Source organism: Oratosquilla oratoria, chromosome 8 (genome assembly GCF_046742065.1).
Source record: "Oratosquilla oratoria isolate Oo_2021 chromosome 8, ASM4674206v1, whole genome shotgun sequence".
Lineage (NCBI taxonomy): Eukaryota > Metazoa > Arthropoda > Malacostraca > Stomatopoda > Squillidae > Oratosquilla > Oratosquilla oratoria.
Window position 1 is genome coordinate 75,666,758 of NC_134784.1, and position 17,471 is coordinate 75,684,228.

Consider the following 17,471-nt stretch of genomic DNA (forward strand, 5'->3'; position numbering starts at 1 on the left):
TCCAAGGAAAAATGTATACATACACATACCACAATGCCCTTTACCATTTGTGAGAAGGGTCTAGTCAAGGCATACACCCACCATTCACCAATCCAACACCCATTTTTTGTTCATTTTATCTTAGATTATTTACCTTGATGTCCATATTGCAGGACCATAACATGTAGGTACCAGTTGCTTATCCCAGCAAAGCAGTGAAAATGTAACCATGCCCATTAAAAAACAAAACAAAAAACACAAGAGTTAAAGTCACCCAAGTATACTACTTTTTCTTTGTACGAAACAAACAATCCAAAATACAAAGATCTTACCTTTCTGGGGCAAAGTATAGGTGGAGCAAACATTGTACCCAAGTTAATTGAAGTCATTTTATTTTGGTCTTGATGTTTTGTAACTCGGTTAAGGAGCATGAGCAGATCTTTAAGGAGGCGGTAGTTCTCATGGGGTAGGAGGAGGAATAACAACCTCAGTGCTTTAATTTGTCGCTTTTGTACAAATTCCTTCTTCTCTTCGTCTAGGGTACTTTGATTCATTTCTGTTTTTTAAACGACAAAAATTATTTTTAAACAACTCAATTGAAGACCCCAACAATACAAATTTTGTTCTGATGAGCACTTCTTGAACAGCCATGAAGCAAATCCTAAACTGAACAGGGTCTTGATCCATGCTGAAAATCTCTTAAGGCATTTGGGGGGGAAGGGCTCATGCCAGGTGCTCATCTGCATCCATGGCCATCACCTTTGACCTCTATGCTGACTTCCAGAGGGAGTAAAATCACATGGCATTAGCCAGTACAAATCTACAAATTATTCCATCACACTCAGGGATTAAACATATTGAGCTTAACACATTATCCACATTTTCTGGAAAAGGGAGGGAGAGAGAGAAGGGGGAAAGGGGAGAGAGGGAGGTAGAGGGAGGTACAGGAGAGGGGAGAGAGGGAAGGGGAGAGAAGGGAGAGAGGGGAGAGAGGGAAGGGGGAGAGGGAGAGAGGAAGAGGGAGGGAAGGGGAGAGGGAGGGGAGAGAGGGGGGGAGAGAGGGGAATGGGGTGGAGAAGGGAAGGGGGAGAGGGGAGAGAGGAGGGGAGAGAGAGAGAGGAGAAGGGGGAAGGAGGGGGGAGGGGGAGAGAGAGGGGAGAGGGGGAGAGGGAGGAGAGAGGGGGAGAGGGGGAGAGGGAGTGGGAGAGGGGGGAGAGAGAAGGGGGAGAGAGGGAGAGGGAGGGAGGGAAGGGGGAGAGGGGGGAGAGAGAGAGGGAAGGGGGAGAAAGAGAGAAGGGGGAGAGAGAGGGAAGGGGAGAGAGAGAGAGAGAGGGAAGGGGGAGAGAGAGGAGAGAGAGAGGGAAGGGGGGAGAGAGAGAGGGAGGGGGGGAGAGGGAAGGGGGAGAGGGAAAGGGGGGAGGGGAGAGAGAGAGAGGGAAGGGGGAGAGAGAAGGGGGAGAGAGAGGGAAGGGGGAGAGGGGAGAGAGAGAGAGGAAGGGGGAGAGGGGAGAGAGAGAGAGGGAAGGGGGAGAGGGGAGAGAGAGAGAGACAGAAGGGGGAGAGGGAGAGAGAGAGAGGAGGAAGGGGGAGAGGGGAGAGAGAGAGGGAAGGGGGAGAGGGGAGAGAGAGAGAGAAGGGGGAGAGGGGAGAGAGAGAGAGGAAAGGGGGAGAGGGGGAGAGAGGAGAGAGGAAGGGGGAGAGGGGAGAGAGGGAAGTGGGAGAGGGAGGGGAGAGAGAGGGAAAGGGGGAGGAGAGGGTAGGGGAAGAGAGGAGAGGGAAGGGGGAGAGAGGAGAGGGAAGGGGGAGAGAGGAGAGGGAAGGGGGAGAGAGGAGAGGGAAGGGGGAGAAGGGAGAGGGAAGGGGGAGAAGGGAGAGGGAAGGGGGAGAGGGGAGAGGGAAGGGGGAGAGGGAAGGGGGAGAGGGGAGAGAGAGAGGAAAGGTGGGAGAGAGGGGACAGAGAGAGAGGGAAGGGGGAGGAGGACGAGAGAGAGAGAGGGAAGGGGGAGAGGAGGAGAGAGAGAGAGGGAAGGGAGGAGAGGGGACGAGAGAGAGGGAAGGGGGAGAGGGGAGAGAGAGGGAAGGGGGAGAGGGGAGAGAGGGAAGAGAGAGAGGGAAGGGGGAGAGGGGAGAGAGGGAAGGGGGAGAGGGGAGAGAGAGAGGGAAGGGGGAGAGGGGAGAGAGAGAGGGAAGGGGGAGAGGGGAGAGAGAGAGGGAAGGGGGAGAGGGGAGAGAGAGAGGGAGGAGGGGGAGAGGGGAGAGAGAGAGGGAAGGGGGAGAGTGGAGAGAGAGAGGGAAGGGGGAGAGAGGAGAGAGGGAGAGGGGGAGGAGAGAGAGGGTAGGGAGAGGGGGAGAGAAAGAGGGGGAGAGGGGGAGAGAGAGAGGGAAAGGGGAGATGGGGAGAGAGAGAGGGGAAGGGGGAGAAGGGAGAGAGGGAAAGGGGGAGGAAGGAGAGGAGGGGAAGGGGGAGAGAGAGGGAAGGGAGAGAGGGGGACAGAGAGAGGGAAGGGATAGAGGGGGAGAGAGAGAGGGAAGGGAGAGAGGAGGAGAGAGAGGGAAGGGAGAGAGGAGGAGAGAGAGGGAAGGGAGAGAGGGGGAGAGAGAGAGGGAAGGGGGAGAGAGAGAGGGAAGGGGGAGAGAGAGAGGGAAGGGGGAGAGAGAGAGGGAATGGGGAGAGAGAGAGGGAATGGGGAGAGAGAGAGGGAATGGGGAGAGAGAGGGAATGGGGAGAGAGAGAGGGAATGGGGAGAAGGAGAGAGGGAAGAGAGGGAAGGGGGAGAGGGAGAGAGGGAAGGGGGAGAGGGAGAGAGGGAAGGGGGAGAGGGAGAGAGAGGGAAGGGGGAGAGGGAGAGAGAGGGAAGGGGGAGAGGGAGAGAGAGGGAAGGGGGAGAGGGAGAGAGAGGGAAGGGGGAGAGGGAGAGAGAGGGAAGGGGGAGAGGGGACGGGGGAGAGGGAGAGAGGGAAGGGGGAGAGGGGAGAGAGAGAGAGGGAAGGGGGAGAGTGAAGTGGGAGAGGGGAGAGAGAGAGAGGGAAGGGGGAGAGGGGAGATGGAGAGAGGGAAAGGGGAGAGGGGAGAGGGAAGGAGAGGGAGAGAGGGAAGGGGGAGAGGGGAGAGAGGGGAGAGAGAGAGTGGGAAGGGGGGAGAGAGAGAGAGGGAAGGGGGAGAGAGAGAGAGGGAAGGGGGGAGAGAGAGAGAGGGAAGGGGGGAGAGAGAGAGAGTGAATGTGTGAGAGAGAGAGAGTGAAGGGGTGAGAGAGAGAGAGAAGGGGGGAGAGAGAGAGAGAGAAAGGGCGAGAGAGAGAGAGAGGGAAGGGGGAGAGAGAGAGAGGGAAGGGGGAGAAAGAGAGAGAGAGGGAAGGGGGAGGAGGGGAGAGGAGAGTGAGAGGGAAGGGGGGAGAGGGGGAGAGAGAGAGAGGGGAAGGGGGGAGGGATAGAGAGAGGGGAGAGAGAGAGGGGAGGGGGTGAGAGGGAGAGAGAGGGAAGGGGGGAGAGAGAGAGAGAGGGAAGAGGAGAGAGGGAGGAGAGAGGAGAGTGAGAGGGAAGAGGGGAGAGGAGAGTGGGAAGAGGAGAGAGGAGAGTGAGAGGGAAGAGGGGAGAGGAGAGTGAGGGGGAAGAGGGGAGTGGAGAGTGAGAGGGAAGAGGGGAGAGGGGAGTGAGAGAAGGGGGAGAGGGAGGAGAGAGAGGGAAGATGAGAGGGAGAGAGAGAGAGGGAAGGGGGAGAGGGGAGGAGGAGAGAGAGAGAGGAGGAGAGAGAGAGGGGAAGGAGAGGGGAGAGGGAATGAGAGAGAGAGGGAAGGGGAGGGGAGAGAGGGAGGAGCGAGAGAGAGGGAGGGGGGAGAGAGGAGAGAGAGAGGGAAGGGGGAGAAAGGAGAGAGAGAGGGAAGGGGGGAGAAAGAGGAGAGAGGGAGGAGGAGGGAGAAAGGGAGAGAGGGAGGAGGGAAAAAGAGGAGAGAGAGGGAGGAGGGAGAAAGAGGAGAGAGGGAGGAGGGAGAAAGAGGAGAGAGGGAGGAGGGAGAAAGAGGAGAGAGGGAGGAGGGAGAAAGAGGAGAGAGTGAGGAGGGAGAAAGAGGAGAGAGGGAGGAGGGAGAAAGAGGAGAGAGGGAGGAGGGAGAAGGGAAAGAGGAGAGAGGGAGGAGGGAGAAAGAGTAGAGGGAGGAGGGAGAAAGAGGAGAGAGGGAGGAGGGAGAAAGAGGAGGCGAGGGAGGAGGGAGAAAGAGCAGAGAGGGAGAGGGGGAGAGAGGGAGAAAGAGGAGAGAGGGAGAAAGAGGAGAGAGGGAGAAAGAGGAGAAAGAAAGAGGAGAGAGGGAGGAGGAAAGAAAGAGGAGAGGGAGAGGAGAGAGGGAGGAGAAAGGAAAAGAGGAGAGAGGGAGGAGAGATAAAGAGGAGAGAGGAGGGAGAAAGAGGAGAAAGAAAGAGGAGAGACTTGGAGGAGAAAGAAAGAGGAGAGAGGGAGGAGAGAGGGAAGAGAAAGAGAGAGGAGGAGAGAGGGAGGAGGGAGAAAGAGGAGAGAGGGAGGAGGGAGAAAGAGGAGGGAGAAAGAGGAGAGAGGGAGGAGGGAGAAAGAGGAGAGAGGGAGGAGGGAGAAAGAGGAGAGAGGGAGGAGGAAGAAAGAGAAGAGGGAGGAGGGAGAAAGAGAAGAGGGAGGAGGGAGAAAGAGAAGAGGGAGGAGGGAGAAAGAGAAGAGGGAGGAGGGAGAAAGAGAAGAGGGGGAGGGACAAAGAGGGGAGGTAGGAGGGACAAAGAGGAGAGGGAGGAGGGACAAAGAGGAGAGGGAGGAGGGACAAAGAGGAGAGGGAGGAGGGACAAAGAGGAGAGGGAGGAGGGACAAAGAGGAGAGGGAGGAGGGACAAAGAGGAGAGGGAGGAGGGAGAAAGAGGAAGGGGAGGAGGGAGAAAGAGGAGGGGGAGGAGTGAGAAAGAGGGGAGAGGGAGGAGGGAGAAAGAGGAGAGGGAGGAGGGGAAAGAGGAGAGGGAGGAGGGAGAAAGAGGGAGAGGGAGGAGGGAGAAAGAGGAGAGGGAGGGAGAGAAAGAGGAGAGGGAGGAGGGTGAAAGAGGAGAGGGAAGGAGAGAAAGAGGAGAGGGAAGGAGAGAAAGAGGAGAGGGAAGGAGAGAAAGAGGAGAGGGAGGAGTGTGAAAGAGGAGAGGGAGGAGGGAGAGAAAGAGGGAGAGGGAGGAGGGAGAGAAAGAGGGAGAGGGAGGAGGGAGAGAAAGAGGGAGAGGGAGGAGGGAGAGAAAGAGGGAGAGGGAGGAGGGAGAGAAAGAGAGAGGGGTAGGAGGGAGAAAGAGGAGAGGGACGGAGGGAGAAAGAGGAGAGGGGGAGGAGGGAGAAAGAGGAGAGGGAGGAGGGAGAAAGAGGAGAGGGAGGAGGGGAGAAAGAGGAGAGGGAGGAGGGAGAAAGAGGAGAGGGAGGAGGGAGAAAGAGAAGGGAGGAGGGAGAAAGGGAGGAGGGAGAAAGAGAAGAGGGAGGAGGGAGAAAAGGGAGGAGGAGGAGGAAGAAAGAGAAGAGGGAGGAGGGAGAAAGAGAAGAGGGAGGAGGGAGAAAGAGAAGAGGGAGGAGGGAGAAAGAGAAGAGGGAGGAGGGAGAAAGAGAAGAGGGAGGAGGGAGAAAGAGAAGAGGGAGGAGGGAGAAAGAGAAGAGGGAGGAGGGAGGGAGAAAGAGGAGAGGGAGGAGGGAGAAAGAGGAGAGGGAGGAGGTAGAAAGAGAAGAGGGTGGTGGGAGAAAGAGAAGAGGGAGGAGGGAGAAAGAAGAGGGAGGAGGGAGAAAGAAGAGGGAGGAGGGAGAAAGAGAAGAGGGAGGAGGGAGAAAGAGAAGAGGGAGGAGGGAGAAAGAGAAGAGGGAGGAGGGAGAAAGAGAAGAGGGAGGAGGGAGAAAGAGAAGAGGGAGGAGGGAGAAAGAGAAGAGGGATGAGGGAGAAGGGAGAAAGAGAAGAGGGAGGAGGGAGAAAAGAGACGAGGGAGGAGGGAGAAAGGACGAGGGGAGGAGGGAGAGAAAGAGAAGAGGGAGGAGGGAGAAAGAGAAGAAGGAGGAGAGGGAGAAAGAGAAGAGGGATGAGAAAGAGAAGGAGGAGGAGGGAGAAAGAGAAGAGGGAGGAGGGAGAAAGAGAAGAGGGAGGAGGGAGAAAGAGAAGAGGGAGGAGGGAGAAAGAGAAGAGGGAGGAGGGAGAAAGAGAAGAGGGAGGAGGGAGAAAGAGAAGAGGGAGGAGGGAGAAAGAGAAGAGGGAGGAGGGAGAAAGAGAAGAGGGAGGAGGGAGAAAGAGAAGAGGGGAGGAGGGAGAAAGAAAGAGAAGAGGGAGGTGGGAGAAAGAGAAGAGGGAGGAGGGAGAAAGAGAAGAGGGGAGGAGGGAGAAAGAGAAGAGGGAGGAGGGAGAAAGAAAAGGGAGGAGGGAGAAAGAAAGAAGAGAGAGGAGGGAGAAAGAAAGAAGAGGGAGGAGGGAGGAGAAGAGGGAGGAGGGAGGAGAAGAGGGAGGAGGGAGGAGGGAGGAGAAGAGGGAGGAGGGAGGAGAAGAGGGAGGAGGGAGAAAGAGAAGAGGGAGGGAGGAGAAAGAGAAGAGGGAGGAGGGAGAAAGAGAAGAGGGAGGAGGGAGAAAGAGAAGAGGGAGGAGGGAGAAAGAGAAGAGGGAGGAGGGAGAAAGAGAAGAGGGAGGAGGGAGAAAGAAGAGGGAGGAGGGAGAAAGAGAAGAGGGAGGAGGGAGAAAGAGAAGAGGGAGGAGGGAGAAAGAGAAGAGGGAGGAGGGAGAAAGAGAAGAGGGAGGAGGGAGAAAGAGAAGAGGGAGGAGGGAGGAAAGCGAAAGAGGGAGGAGGGAGAAAGCGAAGAGGGAGGAGGGAGAAAGCGAAGAGGGAGGAGGGAGAAAGCGAAGAGGGAGGAGGGAGAGAAAGTGAAGAGGGAGGTGGGAGAAAGTGAAGAGGGAGGAGGGAGGAGGAGGGAGAAAGAGAAGAGGGAGGAAGAGAGAGAGAGGGAGGGAGGGTGGGGAGGGAGAGAAGAGGGAGGAGGGAGAGAAGAGGGAGGAGGGAGAGAAGAGGGAAGAGGAAGAGAAGAGGGGTGAGGGAGAGAAGAGGGAGGAGGGAGAGAGGAAGGATGAGGGAGAGAAGAGGGAGGAGAGAGAGAAGGGGGAGGAGGGAGAGAGAAGAGGGAGGAGGGAGAAAGAGAAGAGGGAGGAGGGAGAGAGAGAAGAGGGAGGAGGGAGAGAGAGAAGAGGGAGGAGGGAGAGAGAGAAGAGGGAGGAGGGAGAGAGAGAAGAGGGAGGAGGGAGAGAGAGACAAACATACAAACCTGCAATTTTACAGTGGATCTTGTAATGAGATTCAGAGAGCAAGGGTTCTGGCAAATCAGCAAGAAAATTCTTGAGAACTGATGCACAGTCATGGGCTGAATAGTTTCCATAGTCCAGGTTAAGATCACGGCCTGAATTTAACAGAGCCTTGAGCTCTTGCTGACGAGTTACACTTCCACTTTTCCGAAAAAGCCCTTCCTGAGTAATATCTGGAAAAAACATTCATGAAAATAAAAACAAAATTACCAAAGAGGCTAGTGGTTTAGGCATTCATTGACATGAGACATCTCAGGACTGCTTATTCAATCACCAGACTTAGTATACATACATATACCAAAGCCTTTTTCCCCTTACAAGGGAGGTAGCCAAAAACAAAGGCATAAAATCCACTCCCAACCATTCCATCCCCACACATACTCCTCCTCCCTCTCATCTTGGCTCCTCTTGGATGATGGGTCATCCCAGCATCTCATCCACTGCCCTGGGTCAGAAGTAGTGTCACAAGATACAGTATAACACAGCAAGGCTGCTTCATTAAATCTGCGACCTCCCCTATCAATCCCCTCATGTTGAAATGGAGAAGACGGGGAGAAATCCCTTCGGGCTGTTTCAACTTATTTTTCACACACATTCCCTCACCATCCCCCATCCATGCATCACAGCATCATTCATACATGACCATTCTCCATTCACCCCTATGGTCTGTCCTCTTTCCCAATGCCCCTTTTACCTCATCCATCCATCTCATCCTTGGTTGCCCCATCATATTCACTACTTCCACACACCTTTTACTAATCATTCTTCACTCATTCTTTCCATGTGTCCAAATCATCACAATATTCTCATCAACCCTATCTTCCAACTCCCTTTCTACACCTATTCTCCTCCTCACCTCCTCACTTTTCACTCTATCTAGCCAAGTAACCTCTATCATACTTCTCAGGCACCTTATCTCACATTCAAACTCCTCTTCTCTTATGTTCCATTTTGCTGCCCCATATAGTGCTGTTGGCACAATCACTCCTTTGTACAACCTCCTCTTAGCACCCAAATGTCTATTTCTCATTACATATCTTAATCCCCCAAGGCATTTACTTGCTTCTCTCAATCTACATTCTACCTCCACTCCTCCCTTTCCTGCCAAAAGAGAAGATGGTGAGAAATCCACCTCATCCTCAGTCATCCCCTCAAATTCACTCCCTCTACCATCCACACCTTTTACTAATCTTTCTTTACTCATTCTTCCCATGTGTCCACACCATCCCAATACTCTTTTATCAGCCATATTTGCCATCTCCTTTTTCACACCTCACCTCCTCTCCTCACCACCACTCTACCCAACCTAGTACATACATATACCAAAGGCTCCTTCCCACTTCCAAGGGAAGTAGCCTAAGTCAAATGCATGAATCCACTCCCACTTATTTCATCCTCACATACTCCACTAGCATTCAATACCCCTCCCTCCCTCTTTTCTTGGCTCCTCCTGCATCTTGCCCACTGCCCTGGGTCAGAAGCAATGTAGCAAGACAGCTTCATTTAATCAGTGACCTCCCCTCTTTGTCCCCTCATGCAGAAAAAGACAAGACAGAAATCCTGTTGGGCTTTTTTCAAAACATCATTCAAACATACTCCCCCCATCCCTTACCCACCCCGTTCCATGCATCACATCATCATCTATACACAACCATTTTCCATTCACCCCTATCTTGTCTTCTCCCATCCTTCCCCAACAGACATTCCCCTCTTTCCCAAAACCTCTTTTACCCCAATCCATTTCATCCTTGGTCATCCCCTCATGTTCACTCCCCCCAACTCTGCCTTCCTCACCTCTTTTACTAATTTTCCTTCACTCATTCTTTCCATGTGTCCAAACCATCCCAATAATCTTTCATCAGCCCCATCTCTCATCTCTTTTTCCACTTCCACTTTCATCCTCACCTCCTCGTTTCTCACTCTATCCAACCAAGTAACCCTTACCATACTTCTCAGGCATTTCATCTCAAACACATTCAAAATCCTCCTCTCTTATGTTCCATGTTTCTGCCCCATACAGTGCTGTCAGCACAATCACTCCATACAATCTCCTCTTAGTGTCCATTCTCAAATGTCTATTTCTCATTACACTTTTTAATCCACCATGGCACTTACTTGCTTCTCTCAATCTACATTCTACCTCCACTCCTCCCTTTCCCACCATATTTGCACCCAAGCATCTAGATATCCACTTCCTCCTCCAGTCTCTTTCCCTTAATACTCGCTTCTAATTTGCTGCAACATTCTCCCCTTGTACATCTCATCACATTTTACTCACATTTACCTTCAACTTTTCTTCTGCACACCTTCCTAAACTCTGTCACTAACTTCCTTAACCCCTCCTCTATGAATGCTTGCTTCTCTTCTACAACCTTTTTTGCTTCATCCCACCACTCTCTACCCTTCCTTCTATTTCCTCCCATCCTTGTTCCAAACACCAACTTTGCTCACCTTACAATTCCTTGAAATATCCCCATTCCTCCACTCCTAGTTTTACTCTATAACTTCACTCCCTCCAACTCCTCTCTCAGCTTCCTGTACTCCTTTTCTTTCTCATTTAAGCAATTTACTCTAGGCACCTCCCTACCATCTCTCCTTTTCCTTTCTCCATCTATCCTCCACTCTCAACTTACCTTCCACCAAAAAATTATCCGATATTCCCCACTATCTCCCCTTAGAACATGTGCATGCAAAACTTTTCCTATTCTTCTCCTGGTTGCTACTATGTAGTCCATTACAGCCCTATCTACCACCCTTTCCCATGTGTACTTGTGCTTGACTTTCTTCCTAAACTCTGTTTTTGCTATCAACTCTAGACTATGATTTTTTCCTGGAACTCCACACTTCCCAACCACTCTGTCAATTGGTTCATTTCTTACTCTACCAATAAGAACTCCCAATACCACTACATTGACATTTCTCCCTAAATCCTATATGCACTTGTTTAAATCTAAAAACTCACTTCCCTCTACACTGTTCTCACTACCAGGACCATATGCACTTTCAAAAACTCGCACCTCCCTTCCCAGTTTCACCTTCATCCACTTTAACCTTGAAGAAACATCCTTCCACCCCACCACATGCTTACCTATCTCTTTACTTACTAGTATAGCCACCTCTTCTCTCTCATCCTCTCTTCACTCCCGACATGCACTCAACTAAACTTCCAAACTCAAAATTGCCCCTCCCTTTCACTCCATGCCAACCCATCCATCTTTCTTCTCGCAAACACACTACCCATCTCTTCCCTTTTATTCTCATCTATAACATCCATGCACATTAAAAGACTTGAACCTTAGGGTATTGTATATATATATTTTTTTCCTCCCCAAGAACTAAAAATGTCCCCTTTGGGGCTACAGGGAGTAGAATGCCTAATCCTATCCCTATCCTGCTCTTGTTGCCTTTTACCAAGAGGGAAGACTTGGTGGAAGGAATCTTCTGCCCCACCAAAGCATTTGGAAAAAAAATTAAATAAATAAACAAATAAAAATAAATCAAATCAAATAAATAAACAAAAATAAAAGAACACTCAGAGAAGTGGTACAGGATAGTATCAGGAGTTGGGGGTACAGCATAACAGAGGGACAGTTGCAATATAATAAAGTTTCGTTTCTCTATAGATAGAGATTTCCTCTACCACAGACAAAATGATGTACGACTCTGGTCCACAGGGCTACCCAATATAGACCCTAAACTTTAGGGTCTACATAGGGCCTAAGGTATCAGCTACATTTTAACCCCACAATAACATGCAGCCAATACCCCAGCCAGGGTAAATAAATAAATGGAAACAGTAAAAATTATGATTACTCACTATAATCCCTGTTCAGATAGTGAATGAGTTGATAGGCCTGACAAACACCTTCTTGCGTAAGTGGTGCTCCCTCCATGACACCTCTCCATGCATTCCCCATTGGTCTTCCTAATCTCCTAATAAGAGGAGTCAGATTCCAGCGCCCTGAGCTTTTTCCTGAGGGTGACTCTACTTTCTCCTCCATCAAACCATCACACCTGTAATTTGAGTGAATATAACAGTGAATAAAAGTAATGTATACCTAAACATGAAGTTTATTCTAAAACAATATACAGATATTTACTTTTGCTTATAAGAAATAAATAGTATCTTCCATACCAAAGCAGTTTTTACTAATTGTGTTTTCATTCAACAAACACCATTTCAGCCTTTTATAAGACAACTTTATGGATGGGGATGACAGGTGGAAATGGACATGGAAATGCCTAGTGTGGGCCTTGTGGTCTCTTGCAGTCTCCTTCATTCTTGTGTATGAATTAATGTTTTTCATCTGTGAGAAGTGCCTACAAGTGGTCTTGTGAGATGATGTTGGAGAATCTCTCCACGCTGCCCAAATGTCAGCACCCTCACCTCCATCAGGTGCAGTCTTGAGATCAATGTCTTGACTGGACCCTCAACTTCAACTACATCACCTTTTTACTATTACTGAAAGGTGGTGACATAGTAAAGCCTGAGGACCATTTTCAATAAATGTAGGGCTGCAGGTTTTCAGTCAGAGGAACTTGAGGCAACAATTATTATCCTGGCTTCTATAATTTATTTTATTCAATAGAATTAAACCATAATGATTTTTAGAATTGTCAAAACTTCATTCAACTGTGTTATGAATAAATTTAAACTTCTATGAAAGATTATATTTGTCAGTGTATAGAGCACATACATACATACATATGCCAAAGGCTTTTTCCCCCTTACAAGGGAGGTAGCAAAAAATAAATAAATAAATAAATAAATAAATAAATAAAAATTAATAAATCCCACACACTCCACTCCCCTCCATCTTATTTTGGCTCCTCCTTGATGACAGGTCATCCCTGCATCTTGCCCAGTGCCCTGGGTCAAAAGCAATGTCGCAAGACACAGCACATCCACAGCAGGGCCACTTCATTAAATTGGTGACCACCTACCTCTTCGTCCCCTCATGCAGAAAAAGAAAAGACAGAGAAATCTGTCTTCTTTTCTGCATGAGGGGACCGAGAGGGATAGAGAACAGACTTGAAATATAAATGGGAGGCAACAGCAAGGAAGAGAAGGTTTTCAAGAAATAAGGCAGATGTTACAGGAATGGATAGAGCATGGAATATGGAGGTGATGCACAAACATGGAATTGATGTCTAATATTCTTAAACAACTTACTGGTCTGTAGACAGATCTGTAGCAAAGGACAAGTGCATCTTGACAAGAGTATAATACTGAGTTGGGTCCTCAGAACGAAGTGACCACAACTGCTTCATGACGCTGTTTTCCTTTTGAACACTCATCTTGTCTGCAAAAGAACAAGAACACAATTAACTTTTTTAATAATACAGTACCCATGCATGAGTACTGCTCCACCTTGGTGATATACAAGAATGTTATGGTAATTCACTGTTACCAGAATACTGTGTTTGGTTACACAACAGACATACAATCTGACATGACATGACATACTAGACAACAAGAATAGATACCTAAGCAAGCCCTGCAGAATAGATCTAGCACCCCGATACTGAAAAATATACAACCATAAATTAGTACCCTATATTGTTGGCTATAACAAAAACTTTTACCTTGGGGATAAAAATCACACCTTAGAGGCAGTCAAAGATGATACAGATTTAAAAAGGGTAGCTGAATAGAGGGACAATAGCCATCAAAGGTTATCAACATTCTTTTCTTGAGTGGATACTAGCTTCCAATCATGCAAGAGTGCTGCATAACTGGTTCACAAGATGTCCCTTAAATTCCTAAAATATGACTGCATAGACATTGCTGTCAATGCCCCATACAGGAACGTCAGTCCTCGCTTCGCGAAGCGAGGACTGACGTCACATTTTTCTGGTGTTGTTTGATCAAACATTTTGGTGTTTTATGATTGTTTTATTCGTCTAAATGACAAGAATCTTGTCATCGGAGTTTAATGGGTTAATACAAGTCCATACCCAGGCAGTGGGCGGGGAACAGGGATGACCCTTCATCCAAGAGGAACTAAGATAAGCGGAGAACAAGGGTGGTGGATGGGTGTGGAATGGGTAGGTGTGGATGCCTTGACTGGTTACCTCCCTTAAAAGAGGAAGAAGCCCTTGGTATATAGGTAGATACCAACATGAGTGACACACCAGATATATGCCCTAGATGTTCACCAGTGTTGTTGTGGTCAATGAAAACATGCAAAGTATTTCCCTCGGAGGAAAAGTAATCACCAAAATGAGAACTTTAAACTTGGTAAAGTCATAAGATATAGGTGGGGTCTCTAGTATTCAAAGGGTGGTGGTGGTACAATAAGAAAAAGAAGTAGAAGGTAAGAGGAAGTGGAAATTCAGATAGTGTGAAAACGAAGCATAAACAACAGCTGATGGTAATCAACTGATTACCCCTGAAAATGACTTTTCTGGCTTTGACCATGAAAATATTGTTAGCATAAGGAGCATGTAATTTAAAAAGCAGATGAAAACATCCCTTAGAGCTGCAATGTCCTTCCATGCATACACAAGCTCTCCTCTCTTCTAATTTGTCCACTTCTTTCTACTCATGACATTCTCCATGCATTCAGTCACCTTGGTCTTTATTTTCACTTGAACAACTTTTGGGCAGCATTAATTTTATTTATTTCATCAATAACCAGTGCTTCTATCCTTGGAGACTTTATTACTCTCAAAAAGTGGAGTCAGATGGTAAAATATTTCTGAAAGGTATCTGAAAAGAGGTATAGATGTTGATCAATCAATCCATTACTCCAGATATCTTGTACAAAACACTAAACTCCCAGGTAACTATGGCCACCCAATGAAATGTGTTGCTGTCTACAAATTGTTAATGTGGGGCATTGTAGAATAAGGTGTTCAGTGTGTGTGATGATTACATCTAGATGTTAAATTCCATTTACATTCTTTTTTCATTGGAGATTAGTCTCCCACTATTAGAGAAAGTTATCAGGGTGGATCCTACGTACCCTCCAGACAAGAAGTCCAAGGTTTATGCTAACCCTGTGGAAATCATTAGTTCTACCACACCTAGAATACTGCTGCCAACTTTGGTCTCCCCAGAAAATATCAGAAATTATTGAGATTGAAGGGCCCCAAAGGACTTTCACTAGCAAAATACATGGGCTCCAGGAACTGAATTACTGGGAGAGGCTGAAGGAGTTGCAGCTGTTTTCTCTCCAACAGTGCAGGGAACGCTATATTATCATCTACACCTGGAAGGTGTTAGAAAAGAGGGTGCCCAACACTTGTATTCAAGAAACAGTCCACCAAAGAAGAGGGAGGTTGTGCTATGTGAGGACTACTCCTGGATCAACACTGAGCATCAAGTCCAGAATACACAACAGCTTCTCGTTCAGTGGGCCAAGATTGTTCAACTGCATCCCGTCCACACTGAGAAACATAACAGGGGTGTCTCCAGACACCTTCAAAAAACATCTGGATATATGGTTGGCCAAAATACCAGACCAGCCACCAACACCAGGATACACCAACTCCAACGCCAACCAACTGATCGATTGGACCATTGATGTGAGGGAGTTGCCTGGTCACAGTGGGACCCCAGGTCTAGCTGCGTCGATCACCAACAGAAGTCATCAAAGTGTATCAAAGTATAAGTGCAACCAATCTGTAGAGGTGTCACTACAGTTCTTAAAAGTATTAACCTCATATTAACAAGTTAGGGTACTGACTGCATGCAATATGCAATCAAAATCTTGGGGACTTTAGTGACACTTCTATAGATAAGAGTCATGTAGCACTTTGATTAGACTATTCTTCACTTTGTAGATCACTTAATCTTTACAACCTTCCTTAAATTTCTCCTTTACCCCCTCTACAACTACAAGTCTTCAATGCAATATTGTCCCCAAGGATAGAAGCACAAATTTGTTCAGTTTCATCCCATCTAATACTTTCTGAGACACTCCCCCCCCCACAATAATCTTGGGGTATCTATGGTTGGGGGGGCGGGGGGCACTGGCAAAAACTAGGTATTTCCTAACCTACTCTTCAAGAAAGCAAGACAAAAATTCATAAATACCTGGAAGAACTAGCTACTGCTAACAAAATACTAGTACTAAAGGAACAACCGTACATTTCATTTAACACCTGTTGAGGGAAAAATCATTATAGTTACACAAGACTGGGAAAAAATATATAGAAATATAGGTACCACCATAAGAGGACACTACTGGAGTACTTTTTCAAGGGTAGTGAATAAGTGGAATGGCCTTACTGAAAATGTGATTACTAGCACATGTGTATATAAAAACAGATGTCATTATGACCAGTTTGAAATTGTAAGACAGTCAAGAAGAGGCATCCCTTATGAGCTTTATGTTCTCTTACCTCTTTAACACTAAGCCAGGTAAGGATTCACCAAGGTAAGAACTGCCCTAACCAAGAACATTATATGCTTCCCCTCCTATCATCCCATGTTGAAAATAGCAAAACAAATTACTAAAATACACTTATGTATTCAAACCTAGTTAAATTGAACATTTAATGATAAAACATTGTTGGTAATTTATTTGTAAATGTTTAGCACCAAGAGGAGTGGGAACAGCCCCTGAGGTCTGACATTAGTGCCAAGGTACTTTAGCAACTATGCATTTTGATTTAGATTTTAGTTGTCAAAGATTATGATGTGACAGTTCTGGGCTGGGCAGGCTTATGACAGACAAGGGGTGGGTATACATATGACAAAGGAGTCTTCTTGGATAAGGAGGAGCTACCATGAATGTGCCAATGAGGATTCTGCAGATTCTATTTACCTGACGTGTTCTTCCTTTTATCAGTTTGCAATTGTGGTATCTGCCACCTGTTTGAGGCCGGATTGGACGTTTTGGGAAACCAAGAAATATATTTCAATCTTCGAGTTTACGCGGTTCAATACATGCTGGTGCTAATAAAATGTTAAAGCAAGCCTTCACTCCACGGCGCGAGCCTCTCCCAAGTGATCTGTATCTCCGGGAAATAACGGTACCGCAGTAGTCACATAAACAAGTCATTTTTATTCCTGGACTAAATCCCTAACGATGAAACTTGTATATACACTTCATAGTTCAACAAATGCACTAGGTATTAAATACATCAAACGTGTGCACTCTTAAATATTGAACGATGAAAACTTGTGTTCCTGAAATTGGCTCAACTTGTCAAGGACCTAATCCTCTGTTACGTTCCACGAAAATAGTTTCAACTCTTACCTTTCAGTTTGTACTTCGAAAATTAGGCTGTCATGATTTCAATAAGCATTTCTTAAACTTAAATATATTTAACAATAGTTTATTCTTACGAAGAGACTGTAAATTTTGCTTTAGGAAGAATGGTTTTCGAGTTCACATCTTTAAAAGGCACGGGTAACGTAAACAATTTTGAATCGGAGTGTCAAGCGAGCGTCTAACTGGTCCACCACGCTGCTGAAACTGTCTGAAATTAAATAAGTGTAACAACTTTATAGACTGTAAAAAAAATTTCAAGCTGCCATATAATTTTTTTAATATTACATTTGTAATAAAAACGCAGTATTTCAAATACAAAGAACATTAAAAAAATTAAGGAGAACTAATAATTACACTTCTTATCAAATGAATGATAATGAGATTAATAAAATAACATGGCGGCAATTGGATTAAAATATTAAGTATTCTTAAATGAGAAAGAATTTAATAGAGATAAAGTTATATGATACCACATTGTTAAATTTCTACTATGGGTACCACGAAGAAGAATATTATAATATCCTTTTACTGGGCTATGACATTACTGATGGGAGGAGGAGGTTAAACTTTGCAGGAACTTTATTGAATTCAAGAAATCCGAAGAACATAAACACACGATGATTTTCCTCATGCATTTAAGAAGTTTACCAAATTTTAAGTAGTCAGGAATATATACTAAATATTTTTCCCACCACAAAAGGCGTGACCGCCTTAACTGCAGGTCCTGTCAACCGAAATTGGGTTATTCCCACCGCATTATCACCCATCGACTCCCGCCCCCGCCCCACTCTCAAGCACTCTAAAATTTGACGGTACAGACAAGAACATCCTTTCAGAGAGTGTAATTTTTTCATTCATTAAACCGGTGTGAGGTTTTGCCTGCATATTTTATGCCGATCCAGAGGGTACTTTAGACTCTCAGTGATCAGAAATGAAGAATTAAATTGCCTATCCATTTCAGATCA

The 17,471-nt window shown here is 47.1% G+C and overlaps 1 protein-coding gene across 7 annotated transcripts in view; it reads right to left on the reverse strand.

Annotated features, from left to right (window-relative positions):
* LOC143027827 (uncharacterized) overlaps positions 1-16,705 on the reverse strand; it is a 31,235-nt gene extending 14,530 nt beyond the window's left edge. For 4 of the 7 annotated variants that reach the window (XM_076189439.1, XM_076189441.1, XM_076189440.1 and 1 more), the window contains exons 1-5: positions 16,492-16,705; positions 12,456-12,585; positions 11,100-11,296; positions 7,246-7,455; positions 312-535 (exon numbers count right to left, since the gene is read on the reverse strand). In XM_076189439.1, coding sequence (XP_076045554.1) covers positions 312-535; positions 7,246-7,455; positions 11,100-11,296; positions 12,456-12,580 — 756 coding nt within the window. In that variant the 5' untranslated portion in view covers positions 12,581-12,585; positions 16,492-16,705. Of the gene's footprint in view, positions 1-311; positions 536-7,245; positions 7,456-11,099; positions 11,297-12,455; positions 12,586-12,769; positions 12,808-16,056; positions 16,244-16,491 lie in introns of all 7 variants that reach the window. The other 3 variants (XM_076189437.1, XM_076189436.1, XM_076189438.1) reach the window with 3 other exon arrangements.
* Between the last annotated feature and the right edge of the window lie 766 nt (positions 16,706-17,471).